Here is a 20,198-nt window from a genome sequence, read left to right on the forward strand (position 1 = left end):
TTTCTGTCAAAGCAGGGATGTTAATTTGCCTTTGGAAAGCTGTTTGATAGCAGGCATTGATTGTAGGAGTGTAGGAGTGATATTAAAGAGGCAATAGACCAGATAGATTAAACAGCTGCAAAAGGCTCAGAGATCTTGATAACCAAAATAATCATCTTGGCGTGTCTGTAGTTTGTTATGTAATCTTAATGAAGGGAAGGTTATGTCACAATCAGAAACAGAAAGATAGAAAAAAAAGTCAACATTAGTATTCCGGCTGCCCCTGATGTGGTAGCAGTGGGTTGTATTCACAGGCTGTCATGTTGTGTAACTGACTGAACTTCAGAAAAAAACAGTAATGATTCAGAGGAAACAGACATATTTATAATATATAATTTGTTTGTATAAAAATAAATACGTCACTAGGAAATTTTAAAGTATTGTATCATATGAAAAGGATGGCCTGAAAAAGAAAAAATATTCTTATTTGTGTATCTCTCCAACTTTCATCACCAAGAAGGAGGATGAAGGCCCATGCCCCACCTCCACCACCGGCCCCTCAACCCGCTCCACGCCATATCTTCAGAACCGCTACACCTGATGGGGGAGGGACATCAGGCATGGAGGCCAAGGAGAACATCCTGAGGGCCACAGTGGATTTACAGTTAACCCTGCCACAGGGCAACCAGATTTATGTGACTGAGGATGGAAGGTGAGAAAAAATAGGCCCACACAAGCACATATCAATGTGCTTGTGTGGGCCTGCTTGTTCATATATTTGTAGCTATTTTATTATTTATATCTGGAAATACAAATCTAATCTAACCTTAGTTTATTGTTAGTTCTGAGATATGATTCTATAGGTTGATCTTTGTTCAGTCACCAGAAAAACTGTATGTTTGTTGCTCCTGTGCATGTTTTGTTCGCTGTGCCAGCGGGGCCTCGTTAGGGGGTTCCATTCCAATTTCCAACACAAGCTTTGTCCCAGAGAGTCAGTGGCTGACCTGCTAGTGCTCTCTGTCCCTAATGAGGCAATCGTCTCTAGGGCAGAAAATTGGGGATGTCTCTCTTGTATAAAACAACAAGAGACTCTTTTAATAACTATAGAGAATGTATCGCCATCAGATGCCTCTGTATGCTCATCACCAGAAAAACTATGTATTCTATTATTGTCATAGAAGCTTTCTAACATGCAAAACTAGTATAATAGAAGAGGGGCCTGAAAGCTGAAGGCTCTGCCCCCCATTCCACTTTTAAATATTGCACAAACCACGGGTTGTTATGACACTATGAAAGTAAGACCTTGTATGACCTTCTATGTTTAATAGAAGATCGTCATATTATGATCAATGCTGCTTAAAACATCAGAACCTGTTGCTATGACAGAGGGATAAACACAAATCATTCATACAAAGGCTCATTCACTATCTCCACCCTAAGGTCAAAGTGCAGACTCCTCATAGACTTATATCACCTGTTATGTTCTATAGTGATAGTTAGTTAGTGATTAAATTCAAGGACTAAAAATAGCACATACAGGAATGTGCCAGCACATTGCAACATATCGTTTTACGATAAAACGATATGCTTTACGGTTATGGGCTTGGGACTTTTTAGTTTTATGTTTTTTGAACTTAAAGGACAGACTGTCTCATCTAAACACATTCCAGTCATGACTATACCAGAGATGACATAATTCTCTACTTTAAAAATAAGTGAAACAGTGGTTGAATAAAGATATGGCATATCTTTGCATTCTTCTGATCTCATAAACTTCAGTTATCAATGTAATGTTCCAGTGGGGTTTTTTTTGCTTTCATTCCTGCCTTATTAATCCTGTGATTAAGGGAAGTTGTGCCTCACAAAGGACTCAGAAACTCTAAGAGGCTTTGCTCTAGTTAACGCACCTTTGCCGCTCTCTTAAAGCACAAACTTATTTTACAAAAGTCGAGTAGTCATGTTAAATAAACATGATCTCAGTATTGACAAAATAGAACAAGCTTTAGGATATTTGCTATAATCAATCACCACAAGCGTGATTGTGGGTTTATTTGTAGGATTTAAAAATAGCGAAAAATGTATTGTGCAGATATTGCACTTGGTGCAGATATTGCACTAGACATGACATTTACAATGCAGGCATGATAGTATATGTTATTACTGAATTAATACTGTGGCTTATGCAGTTAGTTACTTATTTAGTTTTTATCTGGTTGTGTGTTTTTGTTGTCATGCTCATATTAATATTATTATTACACCTAATATATTATTTTCATGACCGCAGCGTCACACTTCATGAATGATCTAGATGCCCTGTGCACCCTCGTAATGTAATTTGTCACACTTTAAATATTTACGATAGGTACTTGAAACTACAGCTTAGTAATGCTTGACCATAACATGGTTAAAAATGACCCTATGTGAACCAGGGAGGTATATATTCAGTGATAGAGTAAATAAATAGATAGAGTAAATACTTAGAGATAGTCATTATGTTTTGGCATGTTTTGTATGAAATGAATCTCGAGAAGCACACCAGACACTGGGTCTGTTTTTGGTTTTAGTTGCAGTCTGCATCCATTTGTTAGTGATTGTCAATGGTGCTCTTTGTAGCAGTATCTCTCTCAGTTCTGTCATCTGATCTCTGTTCCCAGAAAACATTGGGGACTGTTTCTAGGTTTCTTTATGTGAGGATTGACAAGTAGTACTATAGGCCTCCACATGAGCACCGCAATCCAAACAGGCACACAAAGCAATGGGCATAAGTGAATGACAGAGGCATTATTTTTTATGCCCAGTGCTTTGTCACTACCTTTTTTGTAAGGACTCTTAGATGGACTGCACAGGTGAAATCTTCAGCAACCACCTTACCTTTTATAGAGCATATGGACGCGCTCAGGTTTTAGTTCTACTTCACATACAGTGTGTTATTTTTCAGTCAGTGTTTTGCAATATTAAACAATAACATGGATTTTTGTAGGGGTTTAAAATGGATAAGAACTTTCTCAGAAAAAGGTGCTACTAATATAAAATCAACCTCAAATGAATGAGAAATATTTGTACAGAAAGAATTAAGATGAAGGCAACGTTTTGATGTTCATATTTAAATCACTGCTGCTGTCACTGTATCTGTATTTTGTCTGTGGAAATGGCTTAGATCAAAATACCACCCATTGTTTCTAACAATTTGAAGTGCATCAAGTGAGAGTGTGGCATTGTTTCATTCTGTTCTCTTTACTTCAGCTAAGCTTCGAAGACTTTGTAACCCTAGCTTTTGTCCTGCCTCCCTTTCTTCTCTTCTCATCTCCTTCTGCATTTCTTTCTTTAACACACACACTCACACACACATACACACACACACACTTTCCCTCTCACTCCTATTATCTCTCTCTTTCCCTCTCAGTAAAGCACTGATGGATCTGCTGGTCGAGCTGTGTAGTCGCTACCACCTGAATCCAGCTCTGCACACTTTGGAGGTTCTGTCTCCTGAGGGCCAGTCTTTGGGCTTCAAGCCCAACGCACTGTTGGGCTCCCTTAACGTGGCCTGTGTGCTTATCAAGGAAAAGGTCTTGGAAGAGAAAGTGGCGCGCAGACCAGCACCCAAAGTGCCAGAGGTGAGTTGCAGTGGATCCTGACACCTTGAGCTACCTCCTCTTTTTGTCATATGTGCTTTGTATGTTGGAATATACTGTTACAGCATATTTAAAACCTGCAAAGGTTTTCTTTTTTATGCCTGGCTTGGATTTGTGTTGTTTTGATCGCACAAAAGTTTATCTCATGTTTTCACAAATCAAATTTGCATTCACTGCAAGTCTTATGTAATGCCTGTCCCTCTCTGCCTTTTATCACTGACCACTGGCAGAAAGCATGGCCAGTGAATCCTGTAAGGGCCATTTCTAAGGTAGGAAGCTGGTTGGTATTAAACTGGCCAGCATTTTGGAGTCCCTTATTGGAGTTTATAAACTGATTTTAAGTCTAGTGTGCTTTTTCTGCCTTACTGTCTGTCTGGATGTTTTATTCTATTCAGCATCAATCTCTTTCTCTCTGCCTTTTCTTGTCTTCGCCTTCACTCTCCTCCTACCGTTTGAATATTTGATGAGTACCTTACCTTTAGTTACCATGCATTATTTCTCTGCTCTTCTCAGGGCTCACTGGCTGCTCTCTCTCCCTTTGACCCCACCTGGCCTTAGGCCAGAGGCTGACACTGTTTCAGACAACACTGTCAGTCATTGGTCTTCTCTGTTTTATCTCACATCTTCTCATTATGTAACCAATTTGAACAGCTCAAATTAAATAGCTTGTTTCGATTGCCAGTGTATTGGATCCACCCAGTAGTCTAATATGTTAGTCTAATATGTTAGCCCAGCAGTAAAGTCTACGGTTATGGACGAAATCGTTCATACTGCTATTGAAATGTGTTTTGTTGATATGAATGGGGTGTTCAAAATGTTAGAAACAAAATTCAGTAAAATCAAACATTTAAAATTAGTGTAGTACCTATAAAATTGTCGGAAGTAATCAGAATCAAAATACTTTGTTAATCCCTAAGGAAATTATGTAACTAAACTGATTCACTGAACAATAGTTAAACATAAATAAACTGTTTGTCCTTTCCCGATGCACCAGAAAAACTAAACGGAAATGGCTACCAGTAACAAAGTAAAAAATATGTCAGTTTTGCACCTTATTTTAATATTACATTATACTATCAGTTACCTGTTTTGGTTGCTAATTTGATTATTCTTGGTTAGGAAAAACTGCTTCAGTCACAAAGATGGGAAATTTATTTTTGTCTCCATTTAACCTTCCGATAGTCTCGAGTATTTCAACCATCTATCTAGTGACCATATTAGCAGAAACATTAAAATATACCCATGTCACAGGCTAAAAATACTGTTGATTTTGGAAAACCTATGACCATCAACCTGAACATTTTCATGTATAATGTGTAAATTATAACAACTTAGCACCTCTTCCACAATTTGCTGATAAGCTTGGTACTAGAGCTGGGCGATATGACCCAAAATTCATATCTCGATATTTTTTAGCTGGATGGCGATATAAGATATATATCTCGATATTTTTTTAAAGCCATAAAGTAAGAACAAAAAGAGAGTTCTTAGTCAAAGCTGTGTCCCAGATGTCACACAGGCACTTTTATTAACATACAGCATAGATGTACATGAAAAAAACTACTCAAAAATAAATTATGAGCATTTATTAAATAATGATGCTCTATAAATAAAAGAAAACTATGTTTTCTCTAAGACGCTGAGCATAATAACATAGACAGATTTCACAGCTGCTCTGTTCCCAACTTCTACTGCGTGACTGACAGCCTGGAGTTTGAAATCCGCTTCGTAACCATGTCTCTTAACAGGTGCCATTTATGGTCCTTATACACACACAATACGGTAATATTACGTTGAAGCACAGTACGTATTACTCCGCGAGGCTCCTCGGTAGCCGTAATGCTCCGACAATCCATCAAGCAGTGCAGCTCCCTAGCTTACCAAAGTCGAACTAAAACATTTTTTGAGAGATTGCTGAGCGCCGTGTTCCACATAAAATCGGTTCGCGGTCATCAAGCATAACCAGAATTCATACAAAAGGCGCGCAGTCAACTTTTGAGAAAATGAAAGGATTTCAGGCCATGCAGTTAGGCGTTAGTGTGGCTAGCTCGTTAACACGTTGACGCCGTCCAGCCCCACGAACGGGGCGATGCGCAGTAACTTGTTAACGGAGATTTGCCGTGTCCATCTTGTCGCTGCCTGCAGGTGAAGCGATGGGGGAGGAGGGGGAGTTGTGTTCAGTGAAGGAGAGGCGAGGTCGAGTAACGTTGCGTAAAGACAAAAGTGGACGAAAGAGAGGCAAACTTGCGGCTCCACAACTATAATTATAACGTAACATAGACTATATCGATATAAAGGATATTGTCACATCTTATATCTCGTTTAAAAATATATCGATATTTTTAAAAAACTCGATATATCGCCCAGCTCTACTTGGTACATTCACGAAAGAGGCTGCCAAGTAGTAGAATTCACTCCAGGTATGAATTCTGGTTGTGCTTACTGACCGCGAACCGATTTTATGTGGAACACGGCGCTCAGCAATCTGTCAAAAAATGTTTTAGTACGACTTTGGTAAGCTACGGAGCCGCACCGCTTGATGGATTGTCGGAGCATTACGGCTACCGTAGTCTGGAGCCTCGCGGAGTGATACGTACTGTGCTTCAACGTAATATTACCGTATTGTGTGTGTATAAGGGCCATAAATGGCACCTGTTAAGAGACATTGTTACAAAGAGGATTTCAAACTCCAGGCTGTCAGTCACGCAGCTGTGAAATCTGTCTATGCTCATCGTCTTTTAGTTTACATTTTGACTGCACAATTGTGAGCTTTTTGTTATGCACAAAACATTGTTTTCTTTTATTTATGGAGCATTATTATTTAATAAATGCTGATAATTTATTTTTGAGTAATTTCTTCGTGTACATCTACGCTGTATGTTAATAAAAGTGCCTGTGTGACATCTGGGACACAGCTTTGACTAAGAACTCTCTTTTTGTTCTTACTTTATGGCTTTAAAAAAAAAAGTTGAGATATATATCATATATCGCCATCCATCTAATAAATATCGAGATATGAATTTTGGGTCATATCGCCCAGCCCTATATATAACTATAAGTTAAGTATGTCTTTTAGGCTAGCATATTTTATCAGTCAGTTAACTTTGTTGTATTTTTTCCCTTAACTACATCATCCTTTTTCTTGACTTGATGATTCATCCTTGATTAGCTCTTAATGTCATCCAGCTGTTTGCGTGTCTAATTTTCTCCTTCATTTTCCCCTCTGTGTATCAGAAAACTGTGCGATTGATGGTGAACTACCATGGCAACCAGAAGGCCGTAGTACGGGTGAACCCCTTGATATCGCTCCAGGCTCTGATACCAGTCATCTGTGACAAGTGTGAGTTTGACCCTACACGTGTCCTGCTGCTGAAGGATAGCATCAGTCAACGCGAGTTACCGCTGGACAAAACTCTAGCAGAACTCGGGATCAAAGATCTCTACGTACATGATCAGAGGCTAGGTAAGCCTTAACTACCTAACCTCATTTCTCTTTGCTCTTTGTGAAATATGTCAAATTTCTGTTACTATTGTTTTCACAGTAGCACGCAAGACGATACAGATCCCAAGCGATGATACTTTTTTCTTTTGCCTAACTTTTAATGTGGAAATATTTATTCATTAACCTGCGTAATGCTATAATGGAGAAGCTGCACAATCTCACAGGCAAACATATACACATATCATATCACACACATATCACTAACCATATTTACATGGCTACAGTCTTTGCAATGGCTACATTGATCAGGAAACAGGAAAAGGAAGACAAGATGGAGTTTTTTTCTGTGGATTTGATTTTTAATAAAAGCTAAAGGTTTTTCCTCTCTGTTTTTCCATCGGTGAACCATGTTGGTCAGGCAAAGTTTTATCTGTGGCTTGTATGGGAGGAACGCAGAGTGAAAAGGTGAATGGAAGATAAGAGTTGATAATAACTTACTACCTTGTGACTGTAAATGTAACAGCAGTCAGCTACCTGTCATAATAAACAAAATAATAAATAAATAATGCTAATGATAAAATGAACCTGAGCGACTTTAAAGTTATCAGGAGTTTACAGAGGTTTCACAGAAATGGAGCTAAGGTCTGTTTTCAGAATCAGAATACGTTATTAATCCCTAAGGAAATTATGTTTACCAAATTATTTCCCAAAGGTTTCTACACAAACTGGAAGGCTTGTTGCCACCACAGAAGTTGAAAGAATATATGTTTAAGGCACTACTGACAAGTTACCCCTCTGTTATTCTGTCTGTAGGTACAGGTTGGCATAGACGGGTTAGCATGCTCAGTAGATACATCTGTTATAACTGTCTTTGAGAATAAATCTCAGTTGTTCAATTTTCACATTGTTTAGATAAACTCTTAATCGGGTTCCTTAATAATTGTATTTTGTTTTAGATGTCGCTGAAATGTCTGGTACTTTGTGCCATCTATAATATTGCAAATCTTATATATCTAAGCAGACACAGATTGCCAGATTAGTTTCCTGAATGTGGCTAAAGTTTACAGTACTAGCACCGGTAACCCTCCTTCCTTCCAGGTTAGCGTTCACGCTCCTGTGCTGCATGTGGTTACACATCACTTTGGTTAGGTGGTTATATGCCACTTTACTCTGACACCACAGACGTACAACTGCTCATCGTTTTCTTCATCAAAGTACTGTGCAACCGTGCTGATTTTTGCATTTGTCAGCTGCTTGCTCTCCACCTTGCTCAAATGCACTGTCTAAAACAGAGAGAAAGAGGGTTGGAGCCCTCTGCAGGTCGCATAATAACATCAGGTGACTGCTGTTGTAGAAAAAGAGCATTTAAAATTCTAGGGGACTTGTTAAGCACATACCTAAATCTTACACATTTCACCTCTAACCCCAGTCTCTTTAAAGCGAGTGTCTGCACATATGTTCAAAATTGTATTAGCTTTTTAAAAGATAAAATAATGCTTTGCTGGCTGAATAAAACTATCTGGTAAACATAGGATGTAACACTTAAGATGATGATGGATGATGTGAAATTTAAGCAGACAAAGGATGTTATCGTGGATACTGGTGTGTGCTTTGGCTTGCCCTGCTATTGTCTCACAGTATCTGCTGTTATCCTGTCCATACAATGGCTGAAATAGTGAGCTTTTATGAATTATGTACGACCTTTGTATTAATACATAATTCACCTGAGGGGCATTTGTGATCCTTCATGTAGTATGAAGTTATGGTTGTTTACTGCGTGATTGTCCACACCCAATGATATTTATAGTTAAAGATTCTCTTGTGATCTCACAGTAAAAACGTGTATTTTATGACTTAAGTGATGTGACAAGGGAACATGTAGAACATTATGTCACTTTTATGGTCAAGCACTCTTGTGCAAGATTTTGGTAATCAACAAGGCAACCCAGTTTCCCTTTAAACTTTTCTTTCTCAGCATTTGGTATGCTAAAATGTTTTTGGTAAATTGTAGGGTTCGAATCCTTTCCAAATCACCACGTCATGTTTTCAGTTACATTTTACACAGAGTCCTACCCTTTTGAAAACATAGTAGTAATGTGGTTTACTTTCATTATTATGAGGCAATTATACAAATGACTTCCTCTTGTGAATCAGTAGTTACGTAGCGCATCGGCTGTGCTGTGACACGAAAGCACAAGCACAGCCGCTCTGTGATGTAGATGAGTTATCCATTAATGACGTTTGTGTTTTTAAACTTTATCATGTTTTGCAGCTTTCCAGCCTAAAATGGCTTCTGCCCCTGCACTTAACTACACAGGTATTAGACGTATATATTGTCTGTCTTAGCGTTGGCACCATTCAAATACATGTGGTTGTTTAACCCAATGTATCGCTGCTTGCTTATTAACCCTGCGTTGTTGCTGCATTGGATATTAACCATTAACCAGCCATATTAAAATAAATCATTTGTTGCTTTATGTACTTTTGATAACCTGTGTGAACATCAATGCCTTTACTTTTTAAAGGCTTTATTAATAAATTGGCTTGCTTCTGCCTCTTTTCAGAACCCAAACTATGAGTATTAGCCCTTAAATGTTTGATAGTTAGTTTACCTTCCCTCTCAGTCCTTGAGTCTGTAGTTTTATCACGACACATTCTTACTTACTGCTTAGCTGATTATAAAGGTTGGGTAGAGGTGGACCTGAGGAAAAGCAAAGCTGCAGCTCCCTCTGCTGAGCAAAACTGGAAGGTTAATTTATTGCTTTTAAAACAAAGGTATCTGTTTGGAGTAATATTTAGAGTTGACTGACTGTTAAAAAAATAACACAATTTTTTTTCTGTTAACCTTATAACCATATGTTAACCTTTTCGTTAACCTTTGCATGCAGGAAAAAAACATGTCTTTCCTTTGTTCTTTCCTCCCTTTCTTTAATTATAAGGTGCTTACGTTACTTTCCTCCTCCTGCTCTTGTTTTACTTTTTTAGACTTTGTTCGCAACAGTACTGGCAGTTTGGACAGACCAGAAAAAAAAGGCCTCCTGGGTATCTTCCAGTTCAGCAGGAGGAAATCCAAGGTGAGACTCGTTCCTGGGCAATATGCTGTATGTGTGCAGGAAGTATGTCTGAATTATTAAATAAGAAAACAGCATGGACATCATTATAATTCTGCCCTTAGTTTTTGCATTTAATTATTTATACAAGTATCATTCGAAAAATAATAGTGTGAAGTAATTTACAAACTAACCTTATAGGCCATTCATACTTAACTGATAGCTGAGGCAAGCTAAATGCATGGCTGAATAGTTTGATGCTGCATGTTAGTTGTGCCTTCCGTTTGCAGACAGAGACAACATCTGTGGACATGGATGACTTTGATGATAAAATAATCCAAAACACTGACACACAATCCTGTGTAAGTATGTCTAACAATTTTTACGATGTCCAGAAGGGAAATAAAGCTCTCATCTTAACTTGTTACTGAAGCCATGCAATCTCATACGGTGTTCCAGTTATTCTGTATAACTGGAACATAATACAGACTACTTCTATGGACAGACTGCTGTTTGTGCAAATTGGGAACATACCTTGGAGCCAGTGGCTTTTACCTTAAGTGGTGTACATTATCATTGCTTTATTTTTTTAATATAAGGGATTTTCAAAAAATGCATCAAAATAAACAGGAGGACTTTAGCTTTGAAACAAGCATTAGCAATAGAGCAGCACTGCTAGTACTATGCCACCTGTGTCCTTTGTCATCACCTTTAGTGCTTGATTTTGGATTGCATTTAACATTTTAGTGACTTATACAGTTAAGACTATTGAAAGCTTCCTGTTGGTGCCTCGGGGTAAATTGTCCTGCACGAGTTATATGTAGCAGTAGTCATAATAGCAGTAATTTAACATGTCAACAAATACAAGATAAATGTGGATGTAAGTTGCCTTGTTATGTGCAATAAAACTGTCTTTTGACAAGGGCATATGTTGGGCCTGGTATTTGCATGAGTAGATAACAAGGACCCATGGCAAGTTTGTGTTTAAGACCCACAGTCACAGTAATCCATCCATGACTGCGGGTCAGTAGTATTAAATTCATCCTGTGGCTTGAGAGTTCTGTTTTTTTACATTAATTTACTCACTTTTTTCTTATGTGGCAGCTGAAAAACTGATATAACAGTCACTCCAGTAGGCTTGCTCTGTTTTTAGATGTTCTTCATATTCCTGTCTATGAGAAATTTTGATTTGGATGTGTTATGTTGGACCTCTACTGTTAGGATTGCCTGTGTCACCAAAGCCTGTCACTTTGGCCGATAATTTATTCGTTTTAATGGAAATCTTTAGTTGTTTCAGCTTTAAAAAGTAGTTCTGCAATAGAAACCCAACATTCCCTTATGACCAACAACTTGATGACACTGCAGGAAAACAAAAAAACTTTTAGCAGAAATAAATCTCCTGTAGATCCAGGCTTACGGACAGGAGAAATCTAATACAGAACCTGTTGGGGTGAAGGGAAGTAGAAGGAAAAGACAAAAGAGGAGCAGAGAGAGCTGTTAGAATGAAGACCAAGCACAAACTATGGTGCAGAGAGACTGGATTATTTCAATGCAGTAATGTGTGCCGATGTCCTCCAGAGGGCAGTCATTCTATAAGATTAGTCAGCAGACTCTCAAGCATCTGTTCATCACAGGTCTTTATCACTGCAGTTCATATCACCATTACATTTTATTTTACGCAACCATCATCCATCTCTTTACTTCTGCATCTGAGCACTAATTTGGTAGTACGTATCCAATTTGGATACATACATATACATAAATATATATATATATATATATAAAAACATATAAAAACATTTGAGCTGATTTTAGATTCTGAGTATGATAAACATCAGTAACATAATGTAAAAGATTTTCCTCCAAGATTTCTCTCCAGTATATCCAGATGCACATTTAGACGCTGCATTTAGCAGCACTGAAGCTGTTATAGCTATAACTAAATCAATGGCATTTGATTACATTAGCCTGCTTGCCTCCCTCCTATTCAGTACACTGCTCCTCTAAGCTTGCCCTTGACTCCACCCTTCCAACTTTGTGTCTACTGCTTAATACTGAGCATTATTAACATTATCTTCTTCTTTTCCTTTTCCAGCCAGTCCTCTTTGTCCTTTTTTTATTCTCTTCGTTATCTTTAATTATTTCTTAAAGATTTTGCATATAGGGATCACAGTGTAATTAAAAGGAAAAAAGTCAGCAGACTATGAATTAAACATCAAAACTGTTATAGACACGGCACAACTCATTTAGTTTACTGAAACACTGAAAAGTATGAAAGACAGTTTTGTTGGATTGATTAATAATTCTTTTTTTTCACCCTTTCTACTGGACTTTAATGCAGCTTTTTTCCCTATGATTGTTTCTCAGCCTGGGCAATTTTTAGACCACACGCATGCATTTGCACACACCAGAAAACACACACCCACAGAGTGTTATCAACCCAAAGGCATCACATTACCCTACCTTGGCTACATTAGCACTAAAAGCCCAGCCTCTTATCTCTAATTGTTCATTAGGGGCTAAACTACTGTGTGTGTTAGTGTAAGTGTGTGTGGTCATAAAACATTAGCATGGTCAAATAGCGTTATGTCTGGGAAGACCTCATTCTAAAGCAAACTCACTTATAAAAGTTTTTTTTTTAATATGCAGTATTTATTTGTTCTTAGCTTTTTAGGGAGTGGCATTGCTTAAGTTCTTCTAATACAGTGGTTCTCAAACTTTTTTTGCTAGGCCCCCCTTTGTTTTATGTGTTCATAAATGTTCGCGCTGGTTGGTTTGGAAACATATTTGGCGATGCTTCATCTCCTGCTTTGCGTTTGTGTGGGAGCCCCGTCAAAAACCTGTCAGTTATGCTAGCGGTGTCCAAGCGTTTTTGTTTTTTTTCTTTTCAAATCCTTAGAGTGAACAGCAGCTGGCTGTCAAAACTAGCCTTTCATCTTATCACCAAAAAGCAACATAATCCCAGACTGCTTATTACTGACTTAAAGTTTTTCCTTTACACCCCCCCCTGCTCCATACTTGACATCGGAGCTTCTATCTGTGAAAAAGTCTATCCACCTTTTCTGAATGTTCACCAGTTTGGTATCAGGACTGTCTGACATCCAGTTAGCCATTCTGGGTGTCTCTTGTGGACTAGCAGCTGGTTCATTTGTGCTGCCAGACACTCATGGAGTGCAGTCAGCTTCGTCAGCTAGTAGCCGTGAATCATGTCGGGGCCTAGTGCTGTCTCTTCATACTCTTCATACTGGGGACCTTTTCTTGGATGTCTGCCACTGTGATGGTTACTGGACCCTGTTGCTGGCATCTGCTCTTAGATCCACTTGCCACTGATCATTGTTCTTTTAGGTTGCATCCTTCTCCCATATGCTCTTCCAATACTGCTCCGTCTCCAGCCTTGGTGATGCTGTTCTTATATTGTTCCCTTGCTATTGAGAGTACACCTTGGATGTTTCCGTGGAGAACAGCTGGTTTATTCTCCTGCCTTCTATCTCTCTGCTATACCTTTTGTATAATATATATAACCAAGTGGTTGGCCAAGGCTGTGAGTATTTGCTTGGCAGTTTCTAAGGCCTCAGATATGGGCAGCTTGCTGTTTGCAGTAGGAATTTTCCTTAGTGCTGCATTCACATCTTCTAGTAGACTTTCAGAGGGTACTTCATGTAGTCTTGGTAACCAACTACAGAGGGTCCAGGTTTCCAGTTTCATCATGATCCTCTCTTTCTGGTCAGCTACGCTCGCACTCAGCGCTCCTTCTTCCATCGTACTTGGGGCCTGGTACTCAATCTCGGGTGGAGGTAATATCTCCCTCCTGACCTGTTGTCCTGGCTCTCCCTTGCCATAGCATTTGTGCTATACCTTATGGATCTCTAGCTGTGAAAGCAGTTCCTTCTACTCAATGTTGGAACACCAAGCTATTAGTTGTTTTGCTGTCAGTCTGGATGCTGGGTATCGAAGGTTCCATAGGTCCCACATCCTAGTCAAGTAACCTCTTCTGCTGGAAACGGAGTAGCATTCCAACAGGGCCCTGTTCTTATTTCCTTCAAGCTCGGGTCCTACCAGAGGACTTGGAGCTTGAGGGTCCTGTGCAGTATCTTAGCTGTTCCTAGGACTGCGCTCTTCTGGACAGAGATCGCAGATGTTGTTCCTGAGATCTGCTGGAGCCACTCGCCTGGCTTGGGAGTCACTGCACCTAGTGCTCCAATTACCACTGGGACCACTGTTGCCTTCACCCTCCACATCTTCTCGAGCTCTTCTCTGAGCCTTTGGTACATCTTCAGCTTCTCGTGTTCCTTCTTCCTGATGTTGCTGTCATTCGGTATCACTACGCCTATCACTACAGCCGTCTTCTTCTGCTTGTCTACCACTACTACGTCCGGTTGGTTAGCCACCATTTTGTCCATCTGTATCAGGAAGTCCCACAGGATCTTAACTCAGTCATTCTCAACCACCCTAAGAGGCGTCTCCCATTTTGATCTTGTATACTTCTTAGTATACAATACAATACAGGTTTATTTGTATAGCACATTTAAAACCAAGGGTATACCAAAGTGCTTCACAATAACACAATAAACAGTTAATGATAACAAAACCAGTAAGTCATTAAAACAAATTAGATTAAATGAAAGACAGAAGCATTAAAAGATAGGAGTAGGGAAAATTCAGAGTATCCAGAAAATGTCAAAATGAATAATGATACAGCGATTAGTGAGAGGTAAAGTTTAGCATGTCGGAAATGCCAGTTTGAATAAATACGTTTTCAAGCGTGCTTTAAAAGATTGAATGGAGTCGGAGGCACACATGGTAACAGGGAGACTATTCCAGAGATTTGGTGCAACAGAGACAAAGGCCCAATCACCCCTAGTCTTCAGGCGGTGCCTAGGTTGAGCCAGGAGTAGCTGACCAGATGATCGTAAGGCACAGCTAGGAACATACAAACTGAGGAGGTCAGCGTATACTTCTGTATACTATGCCGTCCACTTGGTTATGGCGTTCCATGTATGCCCTGCCTACTAGCATGTTGCACCGTGCTGTTAAGTGCTGGATTGGCTCAGGGGCATCTTTACACAGCCCCCACCTGGGGTCTTGCCTGATGTGATAGATCCCAGCCTCTATGGATCTTGTGCTCAGAGCTTGTTCCTGTGCTGCCATGATTAGTGCCTCTGTGCTGTCTTTCAGCCCAGCTTTGTCCAGCCACTGCTAGGACTTCTGGACATCAGCCACCTCCGCTATCTGCCGGTGGTACACACACACACACACACACACACACATATATATATATATATATATATATATATTTATATATATATATATATATATATATAGATATATATATATAAAAAACAAAATGTCAGTAAGTTAATTTCCTGTCCATAAAAACATGAAAGGAATTCCCAGGAGATTCAGTGTGTGAGGCATGATCCTAGTTATACAGAGCTTCAAAAGGTTGACTTTGCGTTACACACTTTGTAATTATAAATGTGCTGTGAACTCTGTTTCCCCCCAAAAGAGCTGGAGTACCTTTTGTTCTGTTTTCCTCTCTCACTGTTTCCACACATTTCAGATTGTTTACCACGGTGAAAAGGGTGAAAAAGTCAGGGAGAGTTCATGTGAATTTTCCACTTTGAACATTATATTTTTGTTGAGGTGAAAACATACTTTTGTTTTTGAAGATTCCATATGGGAATCGCATCAGTTTCTCTTCCAGCATTTCTTTTTTATTCTGTCAGCCTCTGTCTGCCATCTCCTCTGCCTCTGCATCACTCTGATGTTACTCCTGTCAGAACATAGATGCACAAGTCACACAACACAGCGAACTGTTAAAAATGACAGAACAGGCTTGTGGCAAATATTTTATATATATATATATATATGTTCTGCTTTAGTTTCAGGTGGTTCTGTGTTAATATTCCCCTTTAAGCCTTCCATTTGTGTTTTCACAGTCATAGACATATTGAGTTTTGCCGTGGTTATAAGGATAGAGGAATTTAGAAGCTTTTATTTTATTGCACAATAGTAAATTATATATTAGTGATTATATATTAGGAGGATAGTGTTTAGCTGTGTTGTGTCTTTGCATTGTTACTAATACTTTGGATACAAATGACAAATTGGTTTCAGAGGATTTCAACAAGATCAAAATGTAAAAGAAAAAAAATGTAATTGACTTTTCTTTTTTATGTTACCTCTTTTTCTTTTTTAACTTCAGTAGAAGGCAGCAGGTTAACCCAAAATATATTATTTCGCAGAATCTACAATATCAGTTGTCTGAATGTGGAAAAAATGCAGGCATGCTATACTTTCCCACTCAAAGATTTCTTTTTTTCTGAAGCCTTGTGCTTTTCCCATCCTTCCCCACTGTGAGATGTTATAACCTAAGGCCCAATTAATCCTAATGACCTGAACTTTATGCTCCTTTTTGCTCTGCTTTTATGTTGTATCCAGGCATTGTCTGAACTCATCAATTAATCTGCTTTAAAGCACTTTTTTTTTTCTTCGATCATGGGGTTTTGAGCTGTGGTTTTGGTGCTCCTGTTGTTGCAAAGGTCTGTACCAAGCTGAGCCACAGGAAGGTGGAGGTTTTCACGAGCACTTTAGGCCCTCTTTGATCAGAAATCGAAACCCATTTTTGTTTCAATGCTTTGGTCGGGAGCAGCCACCCTTTGAAAATGTGGTCGCACTCTCAATTTGATCAAATGTTGCAATAATTGTCATGACTGAAGAATAGACTGTATTTTCAGAAATGTTCCTGTGCATTGCATTCATAGTCTGTGCACGCTTGCATGTTTTTATTCATTTTGTTTGCGGTTTTCCTAGATGTGGATTTTAAGAATACACGTGTCAGCTTTTACACTAAACATAACCCTTGAAATCAAGATTGTCAGTGAGTCAACAGGATATTCTGCTGTCTAATAGTTTTCAAGTTAAGTTTGGATACATGTCATAAATCAAGAAGCAACTGGGTTTCATTACACTTAGTTGTGATTTTTGACCCAAGCAGAGTTCTGCACCATTTTAAATGCTGTGCTAAACATGTTCTTAAACTCCTGTAAGTTTTATCCCCTCATCTCCAAATATGGTCGTTAACATATTAGATGAACCCAGAATGAACTGGATTAAATTTTTGATAAAGCCAGCTCTGAGCTGTCCTTGAAAATTTAATGACAATTTAGCCATCAGTCATTTTTATGCTTACAAGTCAGTGATCATATTTGTTCCTTGCTTCAAGCTAATTACAAAAATGTTTTTCAAACTCTTAAATTTGTACATTTTTTCATGTCTCCTCCTCCCATTTGTCAGTCTGATTCCCTCTCCTTTTATTTTTCATGTTACCCACAGGATGTGTCCACAGTATCTGGGTTCTCCAGTGGACCTAATTGGTCCGGCACCTTGGGCCAGTCTCAGTCTGTCGCCAGTATCCCGAGGTTGTCTCCCAAGGCTGAGACCAAGAAGAGGAGGGCCCCACCACCGCCTCCTGCCCCTGCACCCAGAATGGAGCACACTACAGTTGAAAGCTGTCAGGTGAGGAAACAGTTTAACCTGTGCCAGATTTATGTGTGCTGCTCTTTATGTTTGTGTTTCATGACAACGCTTGGACTGGAATTGTGAGTTGTGAAATTGAATCCATATCCTGTGTTTTAAAGCAGTAACTCGTACCAGGAAACACAAATGAAATTAGTTATTATATAAAGATGCACTGTATATGCGCATTACTTAAAAACACAATTTCAACATGATTGGCATCATTTTAATGACACAGCTAATTTTGTGCATCTTATGGAAAATCCGCATCCTGGCAAATAACTCTCAGCTTTCAGCACTGACCCGATGGAGTATATTTGAAAGCTGCAATCAGTCTGATGCAGAATTTCCTTTAGGTACTCTGACCTCAAAGTCAGGGTGACCTGTATTGTCTACAATAAGCAACAACTCCCTGCAGTCTCATTATAGTGTTATGGAGGCATGCTACTAAATGTTGTTTAGCAACCAACATCCTTCTGCCCTCCCTCTGATAATAGGTTTTGTTTATTTTAAGGAGCCAGTGATCTTGAAGAACATTATTCAGTGTCTAAGCATTTAATGGATTTTTTGCTCAATTATTTAAAAAAAGAGCAGAGTATGGAGTAGAAAAGACTTCTGAGAAATAATGTGTGTACTGAAGGGGGCCGCAAATACAATCCTAAAAGATTTGATTCACAGTCTCTTGTTCTCAGAACATTAAATATGCAATAAACAATATTAACTAAAGCACTAAAGACAAAAATACCACATAGCCATGAGAATCAATGTTCATTATTCCACATCCAACTTTGTGTTTACCTCAAGTTAACTTATCAGAAGTCAGCCAAAGCATTCAGCTATCTGTGTCCTTTAGATGATAATGGCAGAACAACTACAAGAGGACCCTTTGACAAGACATTAATACACCTTCAGTGTCAACTGACCTTCTAAATTGGTGTCCTCTTTATTAGAATAACTGAAACGTAAATATAGATATTTTATATTCCTGTGTTTTGCAGTCCTTTGTGACTCTGAGTCATAGGCTCCTTATAGCTGCTGAGCAGACAGAGATGGTAATTTATCTGTCCACCTGTCAGATTAAGAGTTATGACAGATACCAGGGCTCAAATAACCAGACACCACCCAGACTCACAGGAGAAGCTAGAACAGAACAGGAGTTGGGAAGGTTATCTGAGGACTTGATGGACAGTCTAATAATAGATTTCTTAATTTTTTCCGTATGCCTTCTCTAAACTGTTAGCCTATCACATGTATCGTAATGCAAGGTCCTACTGTGGTGCAGGTCACCTGCCACGTGTCCTTGTTTTCGAATATTTTTGATGTGTTTAGATTGTTTTATCGACAGTTCAGCTGCACACATTTTACAGAGTAAAAACAACACATAAAACTGAGATAGTCACATAGAAATGAATGAAGGGACTTTAAAGGGTTGTTTAATTAAAAAAACAGACTATGTGATTAGCCAACATCATGTAACGACGCAACAGAAGTGCAAGGTGTCAGGCTTTAGCGCTATGCCTGGCATGTTTGTGTTTCACGAAGGTGACTAAAAAAGATTTCATGCCATAGCAGAGAGGCTTCTCAGGACAGTTTCTGAGGGCATATCAGGACACTGGCATTAAAGAGCTCTTAGTTCTTGAATATGTGGTCCAACTGCAGATGTTAAATCAGTTTGCATTACATTTAAAAGTTGTACTTTCACATTTACATTAGTTGTTTGAGGCGGTGGGGTGCTAAACTGAGGGGGGGGGGGACTTGCAAACTTTTAGTTCTGTAGATGAGCTCTCCATCTTCTAAAAGTTCAAGCTCCAGTGAAAACAGATGTCACACCATAAATTTTATTTGTTAAGCAAATGGCCCAAATAGCTTTGGATAATGCAGAAGTAAACAGTTGTCAAATGTGGGGATTTTTTATATATTTATTTATTTTCATTTTTATTTTGTTTTATTTTTTTGTTATATTTTGCTTACTCAGACATGCTGTGAAAATATCTTCTCAGTTCTGCAGCACAGTTGACTCTATGACTCTACCACAGCTTAGGCCTTTTTGCAGGATGAGAACATGTGAACGTGCATGTTTGATGATGAGGACAACTGGATAGATGATAAACTTTTATTTATCATATATTTGCATGTTGATCATTTATTCCTACCTATGTTTTTAGAATACAAATTATCTAAAAAAAAAAAAATGCCAGTGCATTTTATACAGAGCTTGTGTCTTTATGTAAAATAAAAACACAAAATAGGAATGTGTCTTTTAGCCTAGTAAAAAAAATGTTTAAAAAACTGTGGGCATGTATGACTATTAGAGCTGGGCGATAGAATGATAACGAATAGTTATGTCTATAACTTCTGTTCCCTGAAGGAGAGGAACGAGGTACAACACATAAGTATGGGATATCACGCCCTCGCGTGTCCTGGCTGAAGAAACCTTTATTCACGCCTTTAAGGCAGATGACGTGTGATGACACGCGCACGGCCCCGCCCGCACATATAGCCGCTGTCATCACAGTCATCCCTCAGTTCGATAGCCGCTCTTCACCGAGCCAAACTGCTCAGTGGGGCCACCCTGTG

At 38.9% G+C, this 20,198-nt stretch overlaps 1 protein-coding gene across 5 annotated transcripts in view; it reads left to right on the forward strand.

The window, feature by feature from the left end:
- The window catches only part of cobl (cordon-bleu WH2 repeat protein), a 60,913-nt gene that overhangs the window by 10,394 nt on the left and 30,321 nt on the right, over positions 1-20,198 (forward strand). For 2 of the 5 annotated variants that reach the window (XM_063486153.1, XM_063486157.1), the window contains 7 exons: positions 497-691; positions 3,383-3,593; positions 6,846-7,074; positions 9,326-9,370; positions 10,039-10,127; positions 10,394-10,465; positions 17,439-17,621. In XM_063486153.1, coding sequence (XP_063342223.1) covers positions 497-691; positions 3,383-3,593; positions 6,846-7,074; positions 9,326-9,370; positions 10,039-10,127; positions 10,394-10,465; positions 17,439-17,621 — 1,024 coding nt within the window. The remainder of the gene's footprint in view (positions 1-496; positions 692-3,382; positions 3,594-6,845; positions 7,075-9,325; positions 9,371-10,038; positions 10,128-10,393; positions 10,466-17,438; positions 17,622-20,198) is intronic. The other 3 variants (XM_063486154.1, XM_063486156.1, XM_063486155.1) reach the window with 3 other exon arrangements.

The sequence above is a fragment of the Pelmatolapia mariae genome, linkage group LG10_11, assembly GCF_036321145.2.
Source record: "Pelmatolapia mariae isolate MD_Pm_ZW linkage group LG10_11, Pm_UMD_F_2, whole genome shotgun sequence".
Classification (NCBI taxonomy): Eukaryota; Metazoa; Chordata; class Actinopteri; order Cichliformes; family Cichlidae; genus Pelmatolapia; species Pelmatolapia mariae.